The sequence below is a fragment of the Mesoplodon mirus genome (assembly GCF_964341445.2).
Source record: "Mesoplodon mirus genome assembly, chromosome: 18".
Classification (NCBI taxonomy): domain Eukaryota; kingdom Metazoa; phylum Chordata; class Mammalia; order Artiodactyla; family Ziphiidae; genus Mesoplodon; species Mesoplodon mirus.
The window spans coordinates 51,564,936-51,591,704 of record NC_138994.1 but is presented as its reverse complement, the minus strand read 5'-3'; the positions used below and the strand labels follow the sequence as shown (position 1 = coordinate 51,591,704).

At 50.3% G+C, this 26,769-nt stretch overlaps 2 protein-coding genes across 3 annotated transcripts in view; one reads left to right on the top strand and one right to left on the bottom strand.

Moving 5' to 3' along the window:
* Positions 1 to 3,579: 3,579 nt before the first annotated feature.
* Positions 3,580 to 6,672, bottom strand: LIAT1 (ligand of ATE1; the record flags this gene model as incomplete). The annotated part of the gene is made up of 2 exons (XM_082603911.1): positions 3,580 to 4,287; positions 6,489 to 6,672. The coding sequence occupies 2 exons, from the start codon at positions 6,670 to 6,672 to the stop codon at positions 3,884 to 3,886; spliced, it is 588 nt and encodes a 195-aa protein (XP_082460037.1). The 3' UTR covers positions 3,580 to 3,883.
* Positions 5,311 to 26,769, top strand: part of RPH3AL (rabphilin 3A like (without C2 domains)) — a 156,477-nt gene continuing 135,018 nt past the window's right edge. Inside the window, exon 1 of one of the 2 annotated variants that reach the window (XM_082603702.1) lies at positions 5,311 to 5,446. The gene's annotated coding sequence lies outside the window, so the exon portion shown is untranslated. Of the gene's footprint in view, positions 5,447 to 19,127; positions 19,156 to 26,769 lie in introns of those variants that run through there. The other variant, XM_082603699.1, reaches the window with a different exon arrangement.

Sequence of the window (26,769 nt, the reverse complement as noted above, 5' to 3'; positions counted from 1 at the left end):
TCTATCTTGGTGTTACACTTTCTATGGGTTTGGACAACTGTGTAATGACATGTATCCACCACTGCAGTTTCGTACAGAATAGCTTCACAGCCTTGTTCACCCTTCCCTCCACCTGTGCTCCACCTGTTCACGCTTCCCTCCTTCCTGCAAACACATTCTCTTTTTGTAACCTCATCTCGGAAGAGACATTCCATCACTTTTGCCGTATCTACCACGCCAGTCCACACTGAAGTCGTAACATCCCTGGAATTTTCCTGCAGTGTCCACAGTGGATATTCACGAGGCTCAAACAGTAGCGCTTTGTTCCCGAGTCTCCAACCACTACTAGCGTGGAGACCCAGGGGCTACTTAGGGTGCGAGTGTCTTAGAGTGAGCTGGTCATGTAGGCACATTCTAGCTACCTGACCTTAAGGCTAGCTTCTAGCCTTAAAGGTTGAAATCCACCCCCTAGGCGCCACCAAAACCAGGTGCAAATCATAAACCCAATCATTACTAAACTGTGCTGACCAGCTGATAACATTCTGCTCCAGAACAGCTCAGGGACCCATGGTTACACAGTATTGTTCATCTTTAGTTAATAGATTCCATAGTGTTGGGCAAGGGTCAGTAGTTCTGGAGATGAGTGTGCAGTCAATCTGGGTCGTTGAGATTAACTCATGCTATGCAATCCACCCCCATGACCCTTCCTCAAGTTCTTTAAAAAATGAATCATCCTTCACTTGGAGGGTAATGGACAAATCTACTTGGCATCTCTTTAGGGAGTCACTCTGTATTCTATGTAGGTTTTATATAGATTCTATGACAGTCTGTTCAGAACATGTGTCTAGTGGGGTTGGCTCCCTCCGCCACGTCCCCACCATACCCTAGGTCTTTGCATTTCCTTGACCACTGTGATTAGTCCATTGATGGGCATATGACCTGTGCCAGGCCAGAGATCTTCTCTGGGGTTGATATGGATACAGGAGTGACTCTCTTTTCTTCGATGAACTATAAGGATGTCAGTGGCCATTTTTGCAATCCTGTTATGAGAACCTGCCTGAACATGAAGCTAATCAGGGAGGCAGAGGCAAGATGTGGAGAAAGAGACAAATTTTGATGACACAGTATGACCTCCTGTATCCAGCCATGCCTGAAGCCATATCCAACCCTGGACTGTTGGCCTTATAAATCAGTCACTCCGTTTTGTCAGTAAGCCAGTTTTCATTGGGTAAAGAGTCCTCACTGAAACAGTCTGGATATGAGAAGATACTTAAAACTTCTAACCCAGCGTGGTTTGAGTTGGAGCCACTTCTGTGCTTGTGGAAGAGTTAATCCCCACCTGCTTCCTCTGTTCATATCTTGAGCACAGACTCCCCTTCAGTTCCAGGCTACAAGTAGGCACGTTCTTGTTTGGCTCAAAGCCCCCTCCCCGGAACACTGGACTTTGAGACCCTCGGTTCATTCCTCCTACATTCCCTCTTGCTCCAGACCCCTGTAATTTGTTTTGCAGTTTGTTTGAATTCTATCAGCCAGTCACTGAAGCCAGGTTTCTTTGTGAAGCTCACCCTTTGATGAGGTGGCTGTGTAACCACCCCACCTAAAACATCATTGCTCAAAACTCCTACAATAGATTGAGCGCTTCCTAGGGGCCAGGCGCTATGCTAAATGCTTTATGTAATTACTGCATTTGATTCTCACAACACTGAGATAGGTATTTGCATCCCTGTTTCCAGATGTGGTAACTAAGGCTCAGAGAGGTTAAGCAATTTGTCTGAGGTCACACAGCTAGCACGTGGTGGGAAAGAGAAGAATGTAGCTCTGAGGTCAAAGTGCATCATTTTCACCATTATCCCAGAATATCTCATGGCAGAAAGGGGGCCACAGGCCACCCCCATCCCTACCCCCCATGGAAGATGGTACCAAGAGACCAAGGTACTCCGAGGCAGGTGTGCCCTCCGACTGGTACATGCACCGCACCCCCAGCCACCATGGTGGAGCCAGAGGGCACATGAAATGCCAACTGAACTGCCCCACCCTCTGCTGTCTTTACCTTGAACCCAGATCACTGGGTGAGGTCTGAGTATTAGCATACTTCCCATTTCCTCCTCCCCATGGAGCTGTGCCTGAGCCCTCAGTGCCCTTTGCTTGATTCCATGGGTGTGCCCCAACCTGGCAGCAGGGGACAGGCCTAGCCTCGGCACAGGGAGGGCCCCTGCCAGGCCCGGCTGCTAACCTCCTCTCCAGGGGAGGATAGGGCTCTTCTGAAAGCCCCTCAGTCTATCTTGCCAGGGTCTGGTGGCCGCTGTGAAAACTGTCACTGTCCTTTTAAGGAAGGGGTAGGGGGCTGCTCTGTCAGCTGGGGGCTAGCGGAGACCAAGAGGACCACTTTCACCTGACTTTCAAATAGGCATTCTGTGGTGTTTTGTGTTGGCTTTCAACTTCTCCTGCGTACACTGTATGTCTTTACCTCCTTGGAAGGCAGGAACCTCATCTTAAATGTCCACTCTGTCCCCCTCGGGGCCTGTACTGTGCTGGACACAGGTGTCCGATGCTACCCAGAGACCACCTCTATCTCTTGGAACTTTCAGGCTGCTGCTTTGTGCCTGAGGGCGATTTCCTCCCCCCCCACCCCCTGCCCGAGCTGAGGTTGCTCTCTGGTCCGGGTGTGGCAGGCTGGAAATGCCAGGAAACCAACAGCCCCAGGACCCATCAGCCAATGCCTCTGGGGAGTATAACACCCCAGCTCCCTCACCCTCTGCGGGGATAATCCTGACAGTGTTTCCCTGTGGGATTGAGGCCCTGTTGCCCGGTATGGAAGCTGGTTTAACGGTGTCCCTGGGTTGGCCCTCTCCCCTGCATCCTCTCCATTGAGATAATCTACTTACAGTGCAGTCTTTGTCTGCTTCTGGAAGAACCCAAGCTAAGGCAGCACATGGCCCTCACTCAATACTTGTGGAAAAGGAAGAATATTAACTTAGGACACGTAGTGTTGTAGGGACTTTTTTTTTTTTTCCCGGTACGCGGGCCTCTCACTGTTGTGGCCTCTCGCGTTGCGGAGCACAGGCTCCGGACGCGCAGGCTCAGCGGCCATGGCTCACGGGCCCAGCCGCTCCGAGGCACGTGGGATCTTCCTGGATCGGGGCACGAACCTGTGTCCCCTGCATCGGCAGGCGGACTCTCAACCACTGCGCCACCAGGGAAGCCCCTGTAGGGCCCTTTTAATGCTCCAGAACTTTGCTTGAAATGCTGTCTTGGGGGATTAGAGGAGGCCCCTGTTGATAAGAGAAGCAATATTCCTTTTGAGACTTTCCATTATAACCTCCCAAAGATGATGTTCTGGAACTCACTTATTTTGAAGGCCACATAGGGCAAGGAGTATATTTAATTAAAAAAAAAAAAAAGGCTTTAGGGAACTCGGGGCATTCTCCTTGGGCTTCTGAAAGCATGCTGTGTGAGGAATTTTACCCATGAAATTAGTTTAAAATTTAGAATTGATACTGTCTACACACTTTCTCTTTTTTTGTGGGTGGGGGAGATTATACACATCTAATTGTGATGGGAAATTAAATAACAAAGAGATGCCAGCTTAGTTGAGAAAAAAAGGATATTCGGAAAAGAATTTTGTTCATTAACTCGCTTACTCTCTTAAGGAAGGAGCTGTGGCTTCCGGGGCCTCGAGCAGCGTTTTGGTGGAAGGTGAGTTGAGCTCATCAACACACCAGACACATGCTTCCTTCAGAGGTAGGTCTGATTTCCTTTTATTTTTATTCTTTTTTTTTAACACATAAATGTGTGGTAAGGATAAATGATAAGCTTGTCCGTGTCACAGGTGGGCTTTCACTCAGGTGGAGCTGCTACTTCGGGCTAAGGTTTCCTTCAAAGCAGTGATGGGGGCGCTTGGTTGTCAGCGAGGGCTGCCGGCCGCCGCGGCCGCCGTCTGGTCAGAGAGGGAGGCTGGGTTCTCTGGGGCCTCCTCGTCACCGGGGTCAGAGTGGAAGCCCCTCAGGGCCCAAACCCGGTACCGCTTCCTTCTGTTCCGCTTGTAAATGCGAATCCTTTCCTTTTCTGCCTCTGGGTCGGCGAGAACGCCATCCCAACGCAGACTTTCGTTGATCTGGTTGGAAAGGGTCTCTTCTATTTCGGCAAAGCAGGGGAGACATACGGCGCAGGAGTAAGAGGGGGTGAGCTTGCTTTCATCCCTGTCCTGTCTGTGCTCTGGCCCCGGGCCGTGATCTTTGCTGGGACTTAAGATGCCATGGAAGGATGGAGACAGCTGCTGAGTCTTCAGGCCTCGACTCTGATGTTTATCTGCTGAGCAGATGGGTGGTGTTAGCGTTTGTGATGCCTGCCCTCAGCCTGCTTTGGGGGTGATGCCCAAACCACTAAAGATGTGAGGGGGGACCTGGAGGCCCCTCCTCACCTGGGGCCTCAGGTGGCCAAGCCCACCAGCCCCGTACACATCCACTGCCTACATGCTTTGGGTTGTCATTTTGGGGAGGGAGGAACCATTTATTGAGCACATACTATGAGCCAGGTCCTCTGGGTAAAGGCTGTCAGCCCTATTTTCCAGGTGAGGAAACAGACTCCCAAAGTTTCAGTCAGTTGCTGATGTCACAAAGCAGCTGGCAGAGCCGGGATTTGAACACACACCCGATTGCCGGGGTCCTGTCCTTTCCACACTGCCCCCCACCTCACCTACCCACGTGCTCGCCAAGGTACTGGCCAGTCCTGGGAGCCTATGACTTACCCCTATTCTAGACACTTTATGATGGAAGAAATGAAGAACAACAGAAAAGCTTCCTAAATCTGACTGTGGAAAGCATTCTGCCAAGCCAGGAAATACTTTTTCTGTGTGGCTTATACTGATTTTTAAAAATATTAACAGCCCTTCTGCATTATATAACATGCATATACAATACTACAACTTATGATTCTTTAATCAGCTCATCCTATTTCTTTGGGATAGAGGAATCTCCCTCCCCCCACCAAAAAAAAAAAAAAAAAAAAGAGAGAGAAGAAAATAAGAAAAAAATCCTCTCTTGGAATTCCTATACCTTCCTACTCCCTGAAAATTATTTGGTGTCCCCAGCTGACAGTATGAGGTACATGCCACTGTAATCTTTAGAGGCAGAAGCTAAGCTAAAAAGATAATAAATTTCCTCATTTGGTTTGGCAGATACACATGGAGCTTATTGACCTAAACTCCAGAATTGTTTTCTTGCCTTTTGCCTATGATCCCAGCTGGAGAAGTAATTATAACCTGCCCGTCGCGCCTTCTGCCTTCAGCTTGTCAGGGGAGCTGATTCTGCATGAAGAGGGCCAGGACCCAGAAACGTGAACCCAGGACTAGTCGTGCTGGAGGTCAGGGCAACTGTGCCAGGGTCGGCGAGAGCCACCTCCCTGACAGACAAGAGCCACCGAGGTGAACCACACAAGGAGAGTGGAGACTTACAGCACCCGTGGACAGGTGCGTTCTACGTCACTGTTGCACTCTCTCCACAAATGGGTGCTCAGGGCCTTTGTCGAGCTCCCAGGGCGTTCTATGAGAGGGGCTCGGTGAGCCGTAGGGCTCTGTGCTTTTGTGGCAGCTGTTAGTGGGTGTACGTCTGTGAAGTGTCCACAGGAGGGCCTGGAGTGAGAACCCCACGTATATGGTCATACGTGTACTGCAGAGGTCTAGGCGTGTGAGTATGTAGCAGAGTGTCTGCTTGTGTGTGCAGACTGTGAATGTGTGTGCCTGCTGGGGTATCTGTGCTTTAGCTTTATTTGGTGACTATATTGATAGAAGGGGGTGTTGTTGAGGGTGTCAGGGATTATAAGAGTGTGTAGCAGTGACTGGTGTGATGGTGTTTGTGTGCAGTCAAAGGGTGGCCTCGGTAGATGAGGGAAAAGGAAGGGTGGTCTGTACAGGGAGCATACTTTATATGCATGTCCTGGGTGTCTACATAGCAACCAGAGGCAGGTGCCCCTAACATAGGAGGGTGAAAGGAGGGTGTCCAGGCGGAAGGCAGGAGCCCATGATTCTGTGTATGAGTGAGAGCGTCTGTCACTAGTGCCTTAGTAGCTGTGGATGGGGACAGTCTCTGTGTGAGGATGGGGGCATCTCTGCAGGAGGGCTTGAGATTTCTGTGGGGAAGATATAGATGTTCAGGATTTTAAGCTTGGACTGAGGGATGAGGAAGATGAGTGAGTGTCTGTGTAAAGCTAGGAGTCACAGTGTGGGGCTGGGAGGCTCTGTGGCGTGTCTCTGTGTGGGGCTGAAGGTCTCCACTGATGTTGGGAATTCTCGACGCAGGATTTGGGGTCTCTGCGGACATGGATGGTCTTTGTGCGGAGGGCGGATCATCATCGTGCGGAGAGAGGGAGGACCTCTGAGTAGGGCTGGCGAGTTTCTGTTTCTGGGCTTAAGGTCCCCAAGTAGGTGGGGGTCTCTGAGGGGTGGGGTGGGTGTCCTCGGAGAAGAATCTCAGGTATGAGAGCGAGGCGGACGCGTTAGCTGCTCCTCTTACCGTGCCCCTTCCCAGACCCCTTGGTCTTTTTCTTCTTCTTTTTCTTCTTCTTTTTCTTCTTCACCTTCCGTTTGGCGCAGCCCGAGATGGGGGGCAGTCTAGACCCCTGCGAGGCCGCCATGCAGCCCTCTCGCTCCTCCTCCTCGCCATCCCCCGACGCCCCGCCCCCACCGCCGCAGTCCATCCGCCCGCGGGGCCGCCCCCCGCGCCTGGGGCAGTACGAGACCCGCTGCGGCTGAGCCGGAGGCTCCGGGCGCCGAGGGCCAGGCTAGGGCCAGGCTAGGGCCACGCGTCTCCACGACGACCGCCGCACACCGCGCGCGTGCGCAATCCGCAGGCTGCTGCCCAGGAGCTACTGGCGGAGGAGATGTGCGCATGCGCATTTCATCCTGCGAGCTTGCTTGGTGGGCGGTGATAAGAGGAAGAGTGGGTACCGAGATTCTGATGGGTTGACACTCATTTTCCCCTCCTGTGCCCTTTTATTTATTTATTTTAAAGCATTTATTTATTTATCTATCTATCTATATTTATTTATTTATTTAGGCGGCCTCCCGTCTTAGTTGTGGCAAGCAGGGTCTTCGTTGAGGCATGCGGGCTCTTCATTGTGGCACGAGGGCTTCTCTCTAGTTGTAGCGTGCGGGTTCCAGAGCGCGTGGGCCCTGTAGTTTGCAGCACGTGGGCTCTCTAGTTGAGGCACACGAGCTCAGTAGTTGCAGCCTGCGGGCTTAGTTGCATCCCTGTGGCATGTGGGATCTTAGTTCCCTGACCAGGGATCGAACCCACATCCCCTGAATTGTAAGGTGGATTCTTTACCACTGGACCACCAGGGAAGTCCCCTGTGCCCTTTTAAATGCTGTGTGTTCTCTCCTAAATTTTTATCTCCCGAGTTCCAATCTCATGTCTGTCCTGGCCTTTTAAGCCCACTGTGTCCAAACTCATTTCTCCATCATTCTTCATCTCTGTGAACAAAAACAGCTGGTCAGTCCAGAGCCCTGGCAGTCTCCCTTACCCCCACTCTCTCCCTGTACCCTCACCTAGGCTGGGGCTGACCACCGTGTCTGGGACGTGAACTTTGGCACCCCCTTCCTAAATGGTCTCTGCTTCCAAATCCACATAGCTGCTAGGAGGAACTTTTCCTTTTTAATAATTTTATTTATTTATTTTTGGCTGCATTGGGTCTTTGTTGCTGCGTGCGGGCTTTCTCTAGTTGCGAAGAGCAGGGGCTACTCTTTGTTGCGGTGCACAGGCTTCTCATTGCGGTGTCTTCTCTTGTTGTGGAGCACAGGCTCTAGGGCGCGCGGGCTTCAGTAGTTGTGGCTCGCAGGCTTTGTTGCTCGGCGGCATGTGGGATCTTCCCAGACCAGGGCTCGAACCCGTGTCCCCTGCATTGGCAGGTGGATTCTTAACCACTGCACCACCAGGGAAGCCCAGAACTTTTTAAGATGATGAACAATTTCACTCTCTTGCTTAAAACCCTCCGGGGGGATGGTGGGGAGTGGGCCATCACACGACTGAACTTTAGTGTGGCTTACAAGGCCTGGTATGATCTGTCAGCTTTTCTTTCCAGGTTAATCCGCCACAGATTGTATTTTCCAAAAATGGCTGCAGTAACAGCTTTTATTCCCCAGGCTCTTCTAGAATCTTGCCACTCCCACATCAAGAGACACGGTCTAATTCCACTCCCCTTCAATCGGGGTGGCTTGGTGGAGCCACATGTAGCCAGTAGAATATGGTGAAAGTGACACCATGTGACTTCTTAGGCCAGGTCATAAAAGGTACGGCACATCCACCTTGTTAGCCGAAGACTTGCTCCTGGAGACCTGAGCCTCCTGCTAAGACATCTGATGTCTGGGTACCCTGAGGCCACCATGCTGTGAGGAAGCCCAAGCTAGACCACATGGAGAGACCCCCAGACTATGTAAAAGGAGAGAGAGAGAGATGCCCCAGCTGCTCCAGCCCCCACTTTTCCACCTCCAGCCATAGTCTGACTATAACAGCAGGAGAGACTCCCAAGCCAGCCCCACCAAGCCAAGCCCTTCCTGAATTCCTGACTCAAAGAAACTGTGAGAAATAATAAAATGATTGTAACTGTTTAAGTTACTAAGTTTTGGGGTGGTAAGTTATGGAGCAATAGATAACTGAAACATCAGTCTTTGATTTTAGCCATTCTGGTGTGTATGAAGTATTTCCCTGTGGTTTTAAGTGCCATGTCCCTGATGACGAATGAGGTTGAGCACTTGTTAAACTACTTATTGGCCATTTGTATAACTTAGTTTGTAAATTGTCTGTTCACGTCTGCTCCCATTTTGTCGTTGGGATATTTATATTTTTATTGTTGATTTGTAAAAGCTCTTTACATGTCTTGGATATAAATCCTTTGTCACATATATTGCTGCAGAGATTTTTTTTTCCAGGTCTGTAGCTTGTCAATTCATTTTCTTAGTGGTGTCTTGTGGTAAGCAGAATTTTTATATTCTGATGAAGCCATTTTATACGTTTTTTTCTTTTTGTATACTGGCCAAGGAATCTTCTCCTACTCTGAGATCACAAAAGTACTCTTCTGTTTTCTTCAAGAAGCTTTATGATTCTGGGTTAGGTCCACCATCCATCTCAAACTCATCTTATGAATAAAGTCAGATAGGGATCGAGATTCATTTTTTTTCCAAATGGATTTCCAGTTGTTCTAGAAATTTTCATTGAAAAGACATTTGTCGTGGTCCGAATGCGGGTTGGAAAAGAATTTCCAGACACAAGGCAGAATGTAAAGAAGATAGAATTTATTAGAGGGAAGGGTCGCTGCCAGAACAGCGGCCCGACTTCCTAGTAGTCTGGGAGAGTCGAGCCCGAACGTGTGCTGTTGATCAGTTTTTATAGCCAGAAAATGAAAGAACGGTCCGAGGTGAAAATTTTGTTTACTGATTGGTCGAGGCACATATACCTTCCTTCTATAGAGTGGGAGTGGGACAGGCCAGATGCCTTTCCTTATTTGGGACGGGTCCCATTGCCCAGGTGGGCGTCACCCAGGTGGGCTCAGGAATTTCGTAACCATCGCAACATGGTGGGGAGGGCGAGTAAGAGTCCGGTAGGGGGTGTGACACCGACACTTTTTCAGGCAGGGTCGTCCTTTGTCCTTGAAGCACCATTGTCCTTGGAGCACCACAACATTCCTTTCCCACTGACTTGACTTGGCACTTTGGTAGAAAATCAACTAATTGTATACGCGCGTCTCTATTTCTGGGCTCTATTCTGTTCCATTGATCTATTTGTCTTTCCTTACAGCAATACTACAGTGTCCTGATTACTGCAGCTTTATAGTAAGTCTTGATATTAAATAACGTTAAATCCTCCAACTTTGTTCTTTTTGAAGATGGTTTTGACTCCTCTAGAGCCTTTGCTTTTCCATATACATTTTCAAATCATCTTGTCTGTTTCTTCAAAATAGCCAGCTGGGATTTTGATGGGAATGGCATCAAATCTATACATTTTGGCACTCTTAGTACTCAGCGTCATTAGTACCGGTCCATACACAGGCATGAGTGAACACATTGCTCTGTAAAAGACTTTTCTGTTCTTCTATTTTCCTCCGTCTCTCACCTGCTGTCAAGCTCCCTAAAGTATCCCCTACAGCTCTGCACACAGCGAGTGCTTGTAATCTGCCCCTTGACTGTCTGCTTTTGTCCCCAGGAGCTAAGTGAAATGTAAATCACAGAGGTCCTTTGTGCAGGTGACCACCTGCTAATGGAGAGGTCTGGGGTTTGCTTTCCAGATACCCTACCCTGCTGACCCTGGTGCTCGCAGACGGGTGCTTACAAAGACCAGCTGCCCTCCTTTTCCAAGAAAGGCTGGCCTGTCTTCCCTCTCAGCTGGTCCTCTTTGCCTGGATGCTTATCTGGCAGGAGGCAGCTAGGCCACTTCTCTTCCCGATTTTTGTGAAGGTTGCATCGAGGTTATGTTGAACCAGCCAATCAGCTTCGAGAGACAAAATTCACATCCAGCAAAGGAATACATTTTTTGGAATGATCACAAAAATCCCTTGCAAGTAGAGAGAGATAGGGCAAGTATATACCTGTTTGATAGATGAGGAAGCAGACAGATGCAAAGTGACTTGCTCACCTCTCAATGCTAATCAGCCTCCCAGCTGGGCCTGGAGCCCACCTCCCCAGTTTTACACATCTAGCCTCTTGCAGGAAAACAGTTGACTTTACAAAGATGTTCGCTGACCAACAGAAGAGGTGATAGTGTTTTCATTGTTTGTTTCAGCTTCCTTGTTTGTACTTCTCTTTGTGGTTTCAGTGGCTGTTATAGTTCTGAGCTGGTAGGAGCTAAGGTTTCTTTCTCTGCAAGGATCAGGTTGTCCCCTTTGGCCAGTGCTGACGTAGGCATGCTTGGGTGGAGCTTCCAGCTTTGTCCCTCCCTGATGCCTGCTCAGCCTTGGTCCCCCCAGCTGGCTGGGCTGCTGGTTCCAGCTCTTTGCTCTTTCCTGCCCACTTTCTCCATGCTGTCAGTTCCTTCCCCAGGGTAGACAGGCAGTGCCCACTCTTTAGCAGCACCAGCCTTAGACTTGGGCAAGTGGGGTCCCTGCCCTGGGCCTTGTGCTTCACAGGACACTGCTCTGACTCTCCCCCGCAACGACTATATCCTTCCCTAAGGGACAGGAAGTCTGTGGAATCAAGGGGTCCTTCCCACCCAGCACCTCACATTCCTCCTCCAACTTGTGGCCCACAGTCTGAGCACCTGGCACCTTGGAATTTCTTGCCCAAATGACCCCTGCCTGCTTGAAGGGTGTATCTGGGCCTCACTCCTGAGTCCATCCTCCTGAGTAGCCCTAGGCCAAGGGCAGCATAGATGGAAACTCAATAGGCAGGCTGAGGTGTCCAGACCTATGTATTCAAGGGCCTTCTCAGTGCAGGATGGAGTTGGGTGTTGGAAGAGAAGGGGGCAGGCCGTGGGCTGGGTGCAGAACCCCAAAGAGCCAGAAATTCTAAATTTAAACCTGGCCTCCCAGACTGGTATGAAGGTCTATTTGTCAAGGTAGAAAGACAGTATTTATTTTATTTAACAGTATGTCCATTTATTTTACCACTTTTAATATTTAGACACATGGTATGTGGGCCTCCATCTACTTTTGCCCCAACAGGGCTTTGCAGCTGTTGAGAGCAGGCTTGCTCTTTATTTTTCCTCCTTTTATAAGCCACTCCAACTGCTTCCTGATTTTCACTTCGTACCTCATGTTACCTTAAAAAAAAAGGAAAAGAAAAATCCTACAGCCTATTAAGTAAATCGCATTATAGCCATATGGCAGACTACTTGGGAGTTTCTAAAACAGAATGAGGCAGCCTGGTTTAGGCTGATTTGGGACAAAGGCAAAGAGAGTGTCCTTGGATAAGAAGTAGAGCCGTGTGAAGGGGCTGCTAACACCTGCTACCCTCTCCTCACTCCCCCCCAACCACACTGACCCGCTGACCGCCTAGCTGTTTCTCCTACATGTCCAAACGTCTCAGCCTAGGTCTTTGACTTCCTGCTCCCTCCCCCTGAACACTCTTGCTCTAGATGTCCTGCCTTCACCCTGAAGGGTAGAAGAATATGTCACCCCCAAATATGCCTCTTTGCACAGGGTCTGGGTGCTTTTCAGATGTGATGGTCTGTTCCTCACGTCTGGGCTGTTTCTGCTTGTCTCTTCATATGACAAACCCCAGGAAGCTGGGACGTACACAGGCAATTCTGTTTGTACAGCCCCTTCCCCACACTGTCTGTAGTTAAGTGCTACGCTGATGAGGATGCTGGAGCCTCTCCTGGGACTTTAGTTTCCTTCAGAACGTTCGTTGATTGTTCTACATCTTGGCCCCCAGTCTATTTCCGGAACTCAAAGATCTAAATTGCTGCCTCCATGTTTGCCTTTGTGGGCTGCTATTTAACTCCCAGTCCTGGACGCCTGTTGGTTCTGAGGTGATGAGGGAGCCCCAAGGCTCCGACTCACCAGGAACATTTCTAGAAAGTGTTAAAGAAAAACAAAGCTGGATAATAGTTAATGGCGGTGAAGACAGATTTTATTCAGTACTACTGCAGCAGGGGAAAGAGACTTCTTTAGAATAGAACCGAGCTTGGTTCTGATCTATGTAGGGGGCACTTGGCGTTTAAAGGGAGAGTAAGGGAGTAGGGAAGGGGAGAGAGTGAGGAATCAAGCAGCGTCAAGACCGTGAAAAATTACAAAAAGCAAGTAAGTGGTCAATGTCAGTAGGATTAGGCTATCTTAGTCTGATGACTGGCACTCAACCAAGATACCTGCCTAAAGAGATTGAGACACAGGGGCCCCATCGTCCCTGATGGTTATAGTCCAGAGGAATAGCTCCCAGGTCCATGAGAAAGACACTCCTGGGTTCCAGGAGATACATGTACATCTCAAAGGCACAGAGAAAGGATTTACAACAATAAGTTTTCAAAATAAATGCTCTAAGGAAATGGAAGCCAGGAGCCTGTCAGCAGGCATTGGCTGGAACAAATGGTAAATTCCCTTGGCAGACGAGCTTTCTCAGACAGAAACTCAAGAGGGAGGGAGGGACCGGGTCATTGCAGGGACACCGTGGCCTTAGACTGCTAGAAGCCAGGCTAGACTTTTTTTTTTCAAGTCTCTGTGTGTGGGAGAGTGGACAAAATCATTTGTGTTGGGAGTTGCAGTTCTCACAGGCCAAGGCTGAGGCCTAGTTGAGAAGTGGGCTCAGAGGTACCTGGTGGAAGTTTGGTCAAGGAAAGAGCCTTTGTCAAATGGAAGATGGAAGTCAATGAGGTCATCCCTGTAGTTTGGGAAGCCAAGAGTGAGGGTTTCTGGGTCTTCCACCTGATTAGGTGGCCAGAGGGTGCCAGCCAATGTGGTCCTGGATCACTACAGACACCCAGAAATTCTCGGGCTCTTGGGGGTGTCTTGCCACCTAACTTGTCCACACTGCCTGCTCCCCATCTCCAATCTTCTGAAAGTGTCATAGGAGACATACAGAAGGGCTGTGGTTTACTGGACCAAAAGAACACCACGTGCCTTGAAGTAAGAAGAGAGTTTGAGCTTTAATCACTAATTTGTGCCAGTGTGTCTCTGGGCACATAAATGAGCACGTCTATAAACTGAAGACATGAATGTCTATGCCACAGATTATTACATCAATCCGTGGCACTTGGAAATATATAAAACTCTATAATGAGGATGTATTTTATTCATAAAGTCTTCCATTAGCAAGCAGTCCCATCTGTGGGAGTGAATCTGTGTAAGCCACTATCTATTTACCTTTGTCTCTTAGACTCAATAGAAAAGAGGCATGTCTTCTTTACACACACACAGATAGATTGCTGATTCTCTGTACTTCTTGATGGTGCCTCAGAATTCAAGGATATGAGACTGGAAATGATTGGCCAGCTGTAATCCACATCCTTGGCCAGGTGCCCGGGACCCTTCTCCCACTGGTCCCTACCTACCACCCTGGGCTCATTTTCTGCTTTGCCTCACCATTCACCACTCCCAACCTTTCAACATCCCCTTTCTTGCCTTCTCTGTGCCTTTGCACCTGCTGTTCCTTCTACCTGCAATGTCCTTCCCTATCTGGCCCACCTGGCAAATCCTACTCCTTTGGGAGGCTGAACAAGGGTTTCCTCTGAAAAGCCGGATCTGAGCCTGCCACACTGTAGTTCACTCCTCTGTGTTTCTTTTGTATCTTATGTAGCCACAGGGGCAAGGTAGCGTAATGGCCCTGCTACTACCTGCTGTATGACCTTGGGAAAATTCCTTAAGGTGTTTATGTCTCAACTATCATAGCAGTAAAATGGAGATAAACAATGTCCTACTTCCATGCACCTGTCTACCATGAGATCAGTACACAATAGGCAGCATGTTACAGCCTGCATGCCATTGTCCAGAGATGATTTCTTTTTTTTCTTTAATTAATTTATTTTATTTATTTATTTTTGGCTGCGTTGAGTCTTCATTGCTGCGCGCAGGCTTTCTCTAGTTGCAGCGAGCGGGGGCTACTCTTCGTTGTGGTGCACAGGCTTCTCATTGCAGTGGCTTCTCTTGTTGTGGAGCACGGGCTCTAGGCGTGCAGGCTTCAGTAGTTGCGGCTCGCGGGCTCCAGAGCACAGGCTCAGTAGTTGTGGTGCACAGGCTTAGTTGCTCCGCGGCATGTGGGATCTTCCCAGACCAGGGCTCGAACCCGTGTCCCCTGCATTGGCAGGCAGATTCTTAACCACTGCACCACCAGGCAAGTCCCAGAGATGATTTCTTTATGTTTCTGTTTTCCCAATTGAACTATGAGGTTCTTGAAGACCCAGTATTTTACCCATCTTCCTCACGTAGCAGATTTCAATGCTCCTCCAAGTCACACACCTGCTGTGGTCGCAGGAACACTGGGCCTTTTTGGCAGCACGGGGGCGGGGGCGGAATTTGCAGAAGCAACCAAAGAAAATTTGGGAAAGAACTCTTAATAACTAGGATGTCAGCTGGGGGGGCTCCTCCAAGGCTGCTTTGAAATCAAAGCAGGACCCATCCCTAATGTGAAGCACTTACTCTCTTAAGGCTCCCTGCCTTGGGCCCTGTCCTTCCTGTTGTGCAAGGACACTTTCTTTAAAAACCTCAACACTTTCTTTGAGTTGTCCACCAAAATCAACTCACACAAAAGTGTCAGCGAGTTAAGTAGACTTCACTGAGGGTTTTGTAGGGGAGCTACCCATTTTTTCTTCTGCAACGTCTAATCTGCCATTAATCCTATTCAGTGTATTTTTCATCTCAGACATTGTAGTTTTCATGTCCGGAAGTTCAATTTGGGTCTTTTAAAAAAAAAAACAAAAAACTTCCATTATCTGTACCTAATATATTCAAGCCTTCCTCTAGCTTCTGGAACATATAACTGTTTCAATGCCTTTGCCTACTGATTCTATCATCTGTGTCATGTCTGAGTCAGTTTCAGTTAATTGAGTTTGTTCCTCTTTATGAGTTGTATTTTCCTTCTTTTTTGTGTTCTGGTAATTTTTTGTTGGATGCCAGACACTGTGAATTTTACCTTGTTATATTTCTGAATTCCTATAAACATTCTTGAACTTGGTTGTGGCAGTTAACTTACTTGGAAAGAGTTTTATCCTTTCCGATCTTGAATTTAAGCTTTCTTAAGTGGGACCAGAACTAGATTTCTGGATTTAGTCTAGGGTTAATTTTTCTCTAACCTCAAAGCAAGACCTTTCTTAGTATTCTAACTAGTGGCCCCTGAACTGTGATGTTTTCCACTTTGGCTCTTGGGAACAGGCATTATTCCAGCCTTGTGTGAGCACCAGGCACTGTTCCCACTAATCCTTTTGGGTGGTTCATCCCCCAGCCTTGCATAATTTTCTCACACACATGTGCTGAGCAGTACTCATTGAATACTTGAGGGGGAACTTCTGCAGATCTCTAGATTTCTCTCTCTCTCTGTATCTCTCTCCTCTCTAGTCCTCTGCCCTGAGAATTCTAACTGGTTTCATTTCCTCAGAATCCAGCTTTGTCTCTTCCATTCAGGTAGATTTCTCCTTCTCTGAACCATGGTCTGGAAACTCTCCAGGCAGTAAGCTGAGCAGTGCAGGCTTCACCTTGCTGTTTCCTCTCTCCCAGGGATCACTTTGCTTTGTTGCCTGATGTCCAATGTCTTGAGTATTGTTGTTTCATATATTTTGTCTGACATTTTAGTGGTTTCAGGCCTGACGCTAACTCTGGTCCCTGTTGCTCCATCTTGAACGAAGCAGAAATCTGGGTAAAAATATTCTTATTTAATTGTGTAATGAATTTGTTGAACAAATTCAACTTGATGACGTCAATCCAGGAAATAGCCTTGTTTTTCTCAAGGGAGGAAGGAGGAGAGCTCTCTTCTCTCCCTACCTTTCTTCTGCTTTGATCTCCTCCGGATTAGGGCATTTGAGGGTTTCTCCAGGAGCCCCTATGTGATGCATTCTCTTGCTTCCCTCTAAGCACCTGCCTCCCAAGCAACATCCTGCAGCCTCTGACAGCTAGGGTTCCCTTGTCCCACCAGCCACTTTCTTGGACAGGAACTTCTTCAAGACCAAACACAGCTCTCTTCCACAGTTTCCTCTTGGCCTCTCCCCTGGCCTAATAGTGGAAATGCAGGCCTACGTACCCTACCCTGTTTGTCCCACTACTGTAAGCACAGAGCAGTTTCCTGCCCTCCCCTCCATAATTCTCTAGGCTAAAAAGATACACCAGGCTCTGGATCAGTGGTTCTCAGTGATGGGGGGTGGAAGATAGGAGGGTGGAGCCCCCCCACCCGGGGATAACTGACAAGGTCTGGAGGCATTTTTCATTGTCATGACTGGGGAGTAGGTGGCTAAGGATGCCACTACCTATCCTACGAGGCACAGGACAGCACCCCCGGCCAACAGCATAGGATTAACTGGCCCAAGTGTCAATAGAGCTATGGTTGAGTGACCCTCTTCTAGGTTCACGTTGGCCCCCAAAGTCCAGGAGGCAGAGTCAACTCCCCAAAACTTCTTCTCTCACCATTCTCTGCTCCTGGAGCTACAGAGAGTCACCAGCTCAGCCAGCATCCTCCTGGGGAGTGAGCTGCCCCTCTCATAGGCACCCTTGATTTCTTGAAGGGGTTTTCTGTTTTTGTTGTTCCGTCATCCCGTAAATCCATCTGAAGAAAGAGGAGACGTGAGCTTACTTGGACCAAGTCGCAAAAAGAGAGGACAGGAGGCCATTCTGAATTTGGCTGCGGAGGTGGTGCAGGAAGGGTGCTGTTCCCCAAGCTATGGGAAGAGGAGTTGGTCAAAAGAAAGGGCCTCAGCAGCAGACTCCCGCCATGACATTGGAGTGAGAGGCTGTGCAGTAGCTCGTGGCTGCTTGAGGGCGGTAGGTCCCTGTGTGTGTCGGTGTGTGCGCATGTGTGGAAGCGTGTGTCCCTCTGCAGTGAGCATGATGGACCCAACACCAAGAGGAGGAGGAGGTTATGGTGGAGGGCGTCGGGGGAGGAATGGGCCGGGACCAGTGTACTGCCTTGCGGGCCAAGGGAATAAACACTGAGCCAGGAGAGGAGGAAGTGGCTTTTTAAGCGAGCTGGGAGGCTGTGTCTTCTCTCCCCTGTGAGTCACCCCCCGGGGCATGGGGCAGGGCCAGACAAATGCTGTTTTGTTACTGTCACTGGGACAATGTGGCGAGGCCTGGGGAAACAACAGTTCAGTGAAATGAGTGCGAATCCCCAGTCTAGCCAGAGCCTGGCACAGAGCAGAGGACAAGCAGTGCTTTGCTGAAAGCTTTGATACTGAAGGGATGAAGGCTAGCGGGGTTCACTTTTTCTGAGCCCCAAAGAGGTACAACTTCAGCCAGGAAGAGGTGCTACAGGGAGGCCACTTCAGGTCAGTGTAGAAATCTTTCTCCCATGGTCAGCAGTCCAAAGAGAGGCTAGGCACCCCCCAGAGGTGGTGAGCGCTGTGTCACGGGCTGTGCAAGCGGCGATGTGAGCGACTCCTGCCTGCACGGGCGGCTGTGGGGCAGGTAGGTGGCCTAGAGCCTGTAGATTCCCTACAGCCTTGAGATTTCAGGCTGAGTGAGGTGATGATGGTGGTGAAGTTGATGCTGATGACTGGACTGAGCCCCTCCAGTGAGCCAGGCCTAGAATCGGGGGCTTCGCCTACATGATCTCATTCAGTCCTCCCAGTGGGACTATCACGTCCCTTTTGCACATAAAGAAACTGAGGCTTAGCCACTAGCTACACCGGCGAAGTAAAATTTAAACGAAGTAAAATTAAATGAAATTAAAAAGTTCACCCCATGTGACCGGTGGCTAGGGGACAGCATGGCAGTATGACATTTCCAAAATGGCAGGAAGTTTACTGGACAGTGGTAGCTTAGAGAGATGTGCTCACTTACCCAAGAGCATCTCTCCCATGGGCAAGATCCAGAACCCAAACGGAGGTCTGACCCAGGTACTGGTGGAGGCTGCTGTGTGAGTCTGGAAACCAGGACTTCCAGATTTGGTCATCACTCAGCAACTGATCCTGGAGTTATCTCAGGAAATCAGTTCATAAACAGGTTTTGGGTCGAATCGTTTTCCTGATAGAGAACGAAGGGTAACAGGGCTCTAGCACTGCCCCTCCAAGCTTCGCGCTCCCACCCCACCTGCATACAAAGCCAGGCACCACGGCTCCGAGTGGGTGGAAGTGGAGAATGTGGCAGATGTTCTTGAAACGGGGGAGCTAAGACACAGGGCTGATGGGTCTTTTTTGTGGCCGTTTCCTTTAGTGACTGAGCCAGGTTGCCACAGCTGGTCCGGCGTCCGTCAGTGGAGCGTTCATTCATTCAACAAATACACGTTGAGCTGTTTTAGGCCCCAGAAGTCATACCTGCCCTGCTTTTGCAACTTGGGCGGTTAGAATGGCTCATTTGGGGGGTTGGGGACTTGGAGCTGCTTAGGGAACAGACAGTGATGTTCGTTACCCAGAAACAAGAAGGGGCCATTGCGACTGGGGCGGCGAGGACAGTCACCCAGAGGGCTCCTGGCCTACAGGGTGACCTCAGGCAGGTCCTCCGCCGGAGGCCTCAGGTTCCGGGCCGGGAGGGGCGGGGCGGGGCGGGTCGAGCGCCGGGTTCCCGCGGCCGCCGCCAGAGGGCAGCCAGGGAGCGTGCCGGAGGCTGGCCGGACCCCGGGTGAGTCTGGCGCCCCGGGGGCGGCCCCCCTTTCGGGGCCCGGTCTGCGAGCGCCGGGGCGTGCGTTCGGCTCGGTGGCTGGGACTGCGGGGGCGCGTGGGGCGGCCCTGGAGCGGCGGGTGGGTCCGGGGAGCTGTTGCGCGCGGGGTGGGGACGAGCCTGGGGGCCGCGGGGCGCGCGCAGGGCCCGAGCCGCGTTCCCTCCCACCGTGCCCGCCGCCCGCCTGGCCTGGAGACCGGGGCTGGTCTCGAGAGGCTCGGGACAGCGCCTGGTGCTCAGTGTCCGGCCCTTAGTCTGTCTGGGGCCCTCGGGGGGTGGGGGGCGTCGTGCGCCCGCGTTGGGGGGCCGCGGGGAGCAAGTGGGCAGCCGAGAGCGGCGGCGGATTGCGGGCGGCGCTGGGGAGAGCGCTCCGGGCGAGCGCGTCAACAAGCGCGGTGTTTACCGACAACCCGCGGGGCGCTCACGTGCGCGAGAGGGGCCCCGCGGGGACGGCGCGCACCTCCTCTCCGTGCTCGGCCTGGCCTTCGGTGAGGATCCCACGCTCCAGATGGTGGGCCTGGGCCCTGGCCGTCGGGGCTTTCGCCCCCAGTTAGGTGGTCAGGAGTGGGAATCGAATAGCACTTGGTGCCCAGGAGGGTGTGAGGAGGGCGGGATGGAGGTAGCTCTCACTGGCCAGACAGGATTCCTCACCCTGAGCACCTCTTTCAGCCTGAGAATCCTGCCCTGGGTTTGTTTTCCAGGGCCAAGCTCTGTTTTTCTCAGCCGCAGGTTTGAAGTGTAGCAATCCATCCAGGGGGGCTCCCTGCCTTCAGGATGAAGGCTCTGGACTCACAGTGGTGCCCGTGACACCTGCGCTGTGGGTGTGGAAGCCCCCTTTCTTGGGCTGCAGCGAGGGCTCTGCTGGGAAGTCTGGGAATTTTGTCCCCTGCTTGGGGCTCAGAAGGCTGAGGACCTGATTTTCCTACCTGCGTGGGCTGTGACATGCCCACCGCTGGAGGTGGCCCTGGGGAGAGGTGTGATGTGGGAGGTGGGCACCTATCCTCCGTGAGTTCAGGGCTGGGGGTGGTGGTGATCAGGCTCCATCTGTGCAGCTGCATGAGAACCTTTGATCCCCCAGCATTTGGAGGTCTGGGGGAGTCAGAGTGTCCCGGGACACCCTGGTAAGAGCATTGGCCGAGCCGGGGCTGCAGTCTAGTCTCTGCCCCCCCACACACACCTTGAGAGATCGTGCCCGTCTCCGGGTGCCCCTCCATCCTCCTGCCTCTGACGTCCACTTGGCCTCCCATCTCTTGGGGGGAAAAACCCATGCACTGGAGCAGAAAGCTTCATTTCCTCTTTTCTCTCACTGTCACATTTTCCCCGCAAGGGCTCTGCACCTGCTGCCTGCCTCTTGGCTCCACGCCTCCCCGCTTACTCCTGCGCATCCTGGGCTGCTGTCTCCACCACGTTGCTGAAACTGCTTCCCTGAAAGTCAGCTTGTTTCCAAACACCGATTTTTTTTGTCGGCCTCATCCTGCTGCCAAGTCCTTCTGCCCGGGAAGCAGGCCCCTCTTTGCAGCCTTCTCTGCTGTGATTTCTCTCCTCATTTTGTTCTTGTTTCTCCATCATTCCTTCTCCTCTTCTGACGCCCCTTCCCTCTTTTCTAGGATGTTTTGTGAGGCCCTGTGTTTATCTTCTCAGAGAACTTGCTTCGGGATCCCTCAGGGAACTCCCCCCCCGCCATTCTAGCTCTAGTCCTGGCTCCTTGGATGCCCAGTGACACCCCAAACTCACCATGTCCTCCTTACTCCCCAGCAGTGGGTTTCCTTCCCTTCTGTCACACTGACTTTTCCCTGAAGTGTCTTGCCTCTCCCTGCCCCTTTGTGACCAAGCTACTGTTCCAGGCCTTGAATGTCTCAGGCAGGAGGTCAGAGGCCCCTTCGCTGGCCTGATGCCAGAATCCCTTCCAGCTCCCACAGTCCATCTGGCATGTCACCTCTAGACCAATGGTCTCTGGATGACTACTGCTTTTACCCTGTTGTTGAGCCCTCTCCCCTAGGAAATCTTCAGAGGCTCCTGGTCTCCTCCCACACAAAGCTCAGCTCCGCCACCTCCTGTAGCTCCTCAGTCCTGTGGCCTCACCCTCCAGAGCCACTTTCCAGTCCTGAGATTTCTTCCCTCCCTACCATGGTCGGCCCTCTTGGCCTTAGTCTTAGAGACCCAGCTCAGAGCTGTCTCCCTGGGAAAGCTTTGCCTCTCCCAGCTGCCCTAGGGGCCTCTTTCCTGGCCTTGCCACTCCACCATGCCCTCAGGACCACGGCTGTCTGTCTGCTCATCGCAGGCCCCTTTGTGTCCTTGAAGCCTCTTCCTTTCCTCTCGGATCTCCAGGACTGGGTATCCTGTTGGCTCTCGATAAAGGAATTCCTCCCCTTAACCTCAAAGAACACCTCTGGCCATCCTTCAGAGTCTGGTTCAAATCCCACCTCCCTCCTGGACTGTTCGAGTCCCAGATTCCCACTGGCCTGCACTTCTGGGCTCATGGATGGATTCATTACCATTTGTGCCACCCAACTTAATACTTTGTTCTCTGCTATTAGCCTCCAGTTGTATCATGGGTATGAGAGATGCTTTTCCGGTTCTTAATCATAGCAGCTGTTGAGTGGTCGGTATGTGCTGGGCATGTGCTGATCTTTCCAAGCAATCCCTCGTGTGTGTTATTCGCACAGCCCCCAGAGGGGTAGGAGCTAGGATTCTTGTTTTCATTCTCCCCATGAAGACATAAACCCCGTGAGGTCCAGGGACCTGCTTAAACCACACAGCTTGTAGGTGGGTGGAACAGAGGTTGCAACTCAAGTCTGTCTGACTCCTGAGACTGTTTTTTGATAGTAGGGGTTGCTATTTGTCCAGGAAGGCGTACGCTTCAGTCCAGGGAGTGTGTTACAGGTCCTCTTAGCACCTGTCCCAGATGTGCAGGATGTCTTGGTGGTGTGGTCAGCTGGTTGCTTGGGACCCCACTGGACTCCAGGAAAGGACTTTGTGACAGAACAGATGCTTAATGGTGGGACCAGTGACTAAGGGAGGCTGTGACAGCTGCCCCAGAAGCCTTTGAAAACGGGCCGTGTGTATGTGTGCAAATGTGTGTGTGTCTTAAGTAAGAGTTGTGGAACAGAGAAGCCCGAGGAGCCCTCAGGTCATTTCTGTCCCTTAGGATACTTTTTTTTTTTTTTTTTTAGTAAGTGTTTTTAATTTATTTAATTTATTTTATTTTTGGTTGCACCGAAATTTTTATTTATTTTTAAATAAATTTATTTTATTTTTGGCTGCGTTGGGTCTTCGTTGCTGCGTGTGGGTTTTCTCTAGTTGTGGCGAGCGGGGGCTACTCTTTGTTGCGGTGCACAGGCTTCTCATCGCGGTGGCTTCTCTTGTTGTGGAGCACGGGCTCTAGGCACGCGGGCTTCAGTAGTTGTGGCACGCAGGTTTCAGTAGTTGTGGCACGTGGGCTTCAGTAGTTGTGGCACGTGGGCTTCAGTAGTTGTGGCACGTGGGCTCAGTAGTTGTGGCTCACGGGGTCTAGAGCCCAGGCTCAGTAGTTGTGGCGCACGGGCCTAGTTCCATGGCATATGGGATCTTCCCAGACCAGGCTTGAACCCATGTCCCCTACATTGGCAGGCGGATTCTTAATCACTGCGCCACCAGGGAAGCCCCTGTACCGGGTCTTAGTTGTGGCAGGCAGCCTCCTTAGTTGTGGTTCACCAGCTCCTTAGTTTTGACATGCAAACTCTTAGTAGAAGCATGCAAGTGAGATCTAATTTCCTGACCAGGGATCGAACCCACATCCGCTTCATTGGAAGGCGGATTCTTAACCACTGTGCCACCAGGGAAGTCCCCCTTAGGGCACTTTTAAATGCTTTTTTTTGTAAACAAAATCAACCCTATCCCCAACAGTACCACCTTCAACTAAGTTTCCTTAGGAGTTATACTCCCCTTCCCTCCACAGGTCACTGTCATATGAAAATGAGTTCCTGATGTGAAATACAGTTGCCACGGCAACCAGTAATGCGAGGCCTGGAGTCTTGCTCCTAGCTCTCTGCATCATATGCTTCTAGGGGCTTTTTCCATCTTTGTCACCTAAAAAAATGAAATACTCCATTTGACTCTCCTTTTGCGGGGACATTTAAAACATTTGTTTTTTTCAGGCGGCGATTTCTGGGCACTGTTAACACCCCAGCAGCTTGTCACCAGGCTGCTGGCACACCATTAAATAATGACCCCGAACGGTGCCTCTGGTTTAGGTCACATTTTGAATGAAATCCAGTGCCCTGTGGGTAAAAGGACAGTAGCTGTGGCCTCCACACAGCCTTGATGGCTGGAAAGACAGAGGGAAAGAGCGCGATCTGGTGTAACAGAGAAGCCCAAGAACAGAGAACAGAAAAATAAAAGGCTTTTTAGAACAGTTGTGTTGTGTGGTTTTTTTTTTTTTTTGGCTGCACCACGCGGCATGTAGGATCTTAGTTCCCCGACCAGGGATCGAACCTGTGCCCCCTGCAGTGGAAGCATGGAGTCCTAACCACTGGACCACCAGGGAATTAGGGAGGGCTTTTTGGTACAGCTTCATTCCAGTTGGAGGTGGTGAAATTGTTTGTCTTTAGTTGCTGTCTCCTCCTGTGTGAGAGCCTTGCTCAGCTATCCTGGCAGAGGCCACCCAGAACAGGGTGCCTCAGGGGTGAGAGAGACAGGGTGCCTTTGGCTATAATCATAGCTACTAACTTTGATGGGTGCTTATTTTGTGCAGCCCTTATTCCTTTATTTAATCCTCAACCAAATGAAGGTAGAAATACTATTGTTTTCCCCATTTTACAGGTAAGGAAAATGATGCACAGAGAGGTTAAGTGTTTGCCCAAGGACACAGAGCACGTAGGTGGTAGAGTTGGGCTTTAGTACTAGGAAGTCTGACTCCTGTGGCCAGTGCTCTTTACTTGGTACCATGTAGATAGTGGAAAGACTGCGTTTAATGAGAGGGTGAATTGGAGAGAGAGAGCAGATTGGCTTTCTCAAGATTTGATTTAAAGCAGTCGTTTTCAACTTTTTATATCTCATGAGAGGCAAAAGGCTGCGGTGAAAAGGCATGTACTAGAGTGTTCACAGCACTATTTTTAATAGCCACAAAACTGAAAATCACCCAGCATCCTTTGGCAGTAGAATGGACAGATACAGTGGGGTAGATACATACAATAGAACACTGTACCACAGAACAGTCCACAGCCACATGGAACATCATGGAGGAATCATGCAGACACAGTTGAGCAAAGGAGCCAGACGAAAAAGAGTGTGTACCGTAGGATTCCATTTATATAACGTGCAAAAAAGGCAGAATGAATATAAGATGTTAGAGGTCAGTAGTAGTTCCCAGGGGCACAAGGAAGGCTTCTGGGAGGCTGGTGATGTTCGGTTTCTCTATCTGGGTGTTGGTCACATACGTGTGCTCATATTTTCAAAATTCGCCAGTTTTAGTATGTGTACTTGTGTGTGTGTGATACTTCAATAAAATTTACTGAAACAGAGAAAAAGGCAGCAGTGACCCTCAACCCAGGACATGAATAGTGATGCTCCACTCCCTTATAGGGGCCACACACTTGACACTAAACCCGGAATCTTAGATTTCTTGTGAGAGGTGGGAGGTGACATGAGGGTAGGCACCCAGGTTCTGGGGCAGACGGCCCTGGGGATGTGGGAGCAGGGCCAGGGCCAGCTCTGGTTTTCTCCCGTCCCCCTCTACTCCGTGGGGTTTGGGGACAGCTTGCTAAGCTCGGAGGTGGCTGGTTGGGTTCTGCCCATGAAGCAGCCCTTTTCTGCCTGCCGTGAGGCCTGGGGGTAAGGAGGTGACGTGGATCGCCTTCTGCTGGTCGGCGGGTGTCAGGTTGGCCTGGAGAAACTGCGGAATATGGCTGGTGCTGCCAACCTCCGCACAGACATCCTCAGCCCTCCAACAGCAGTGGGCTGCCTGCAAAACATCAGCATTTCAAGGACAGCACCCGCCTGGAAAGTGAGCGGCCTTCACTGGGAGATCAGCTCCTCCTTTCACATGGCGGTTATGTGCTGCTAAAAATCCTGGAGCACCTTATGTAAGACCACAGTTACATAGTTAGCACCTTATGTAAAAGCACTTAGTATACCGCAGACAATTGGTCAGGTGTTTCGGTGACCTTGGTGGGCATCACCACAGAGTTGGTGGTTGGCTTGCCTGGTGAGGAGGGTGAACGATTGTCAATATCCAGGCCTGCCTGACTCACTCGGCTGCACTCACACCTAATTTACGTGTTGATGCTTTTTTATTTTTTATTTTTTTCCCAATGTGTTGATTGCATTTTCCTCGTTAGGCCCAGCCCACCCAAGCAGTTGAGTTGATGCCGGGGTTTGTACAGTTTCTTCTTGCTCAGCCCTCATCCCCTTCTCATTTACTGGTAGAGCATCTTCTGATTCACAGAAGCTTAGAAGGGCCGCCTCCCCATTCAAGAGGTCCCCCTCCGTGAGTGGCCAGGAGGGTGGCCATTGGCTTGAGTGGTGCCAGTGACCAGGGCAGCCCATCTCATGGTTGGATGATGACTTGAATAGTTATGGAGGGCAATGGAACAAAACCAAGGTGCAGAATATGCCAAGTAGGTTGAAACGCTGAGCTGAAACTGACAAGAAGACATTTCACAGGTATCAGGTCTTTAAAGCCATGGGATCTGAGGCTAGGACAGCAATTTGGCAGGACCTGTCAAATTAAAAAGCATCTGCCCTACATCATAAGGATTCTACTTCCCAGGGTCTGCCCTAAAGGAAACCTGGCATGTGTACACAGGTGGAAAGTTCTGGGACAGCCTTTGTGGCAGTGCCGTCCATGGTGAAAAACTCTACACAGTTTGAATGTCTGCTGGTTGTGGAATAGCACCCGCTACATCAGCTCACATTTTCATACCTGGGAGTCCTATGCAGCTTTGAGAAAGAATTAGTTGGATCTCTCTATAACAATAATGATGAATCTCTCAGATTATAAGGTGAAGAAAGCAAGTTTCCAAGTGATGAATACATTATGATGCCTTTCATAGAAATGTTTTCACATAGTCCTTCATACTTTATATGAATACAAATATAAGTAACACATACCTACATGTAAAAGAATATGAAAAGGTCTAGAAAAAGGCATTCCAAACTTATAATAGCTATTATCTCCAGGGAAGGGGGAAGGGCATCAGGATTGTGTGCGTGTGTGTGTGGGGGGGAGATCAAAGAGAAATTTAGCCTTCTCTGTGATATTTAAACTTTTAAAGATAATTTCATTGATGTATAATTTATATACTTCAAATAAGTCATTCTTTTTTTTTTTTTTTTTTTGCGGTACGCGGACCTCTCACTGTTGTGGCCTCTCCCATTGCGGAGCACAGGCTCCGGACGCGCAGGCTCAGCATCCATGGCTCACGGGCCCAGCCGCTCCACGGCATGTGGGATCTTCCCAGACCGGGGCACGAACCCGCGTCCCCTGCATCAGCAGGCGGACTCTCAGCCACTGTGCCACCAGGGAAGCCCAAGTCATTCATTTTAAGTATACAATCTGTTTTAAATTTCTAAAAGGAAAAGTAATTACATAATTAA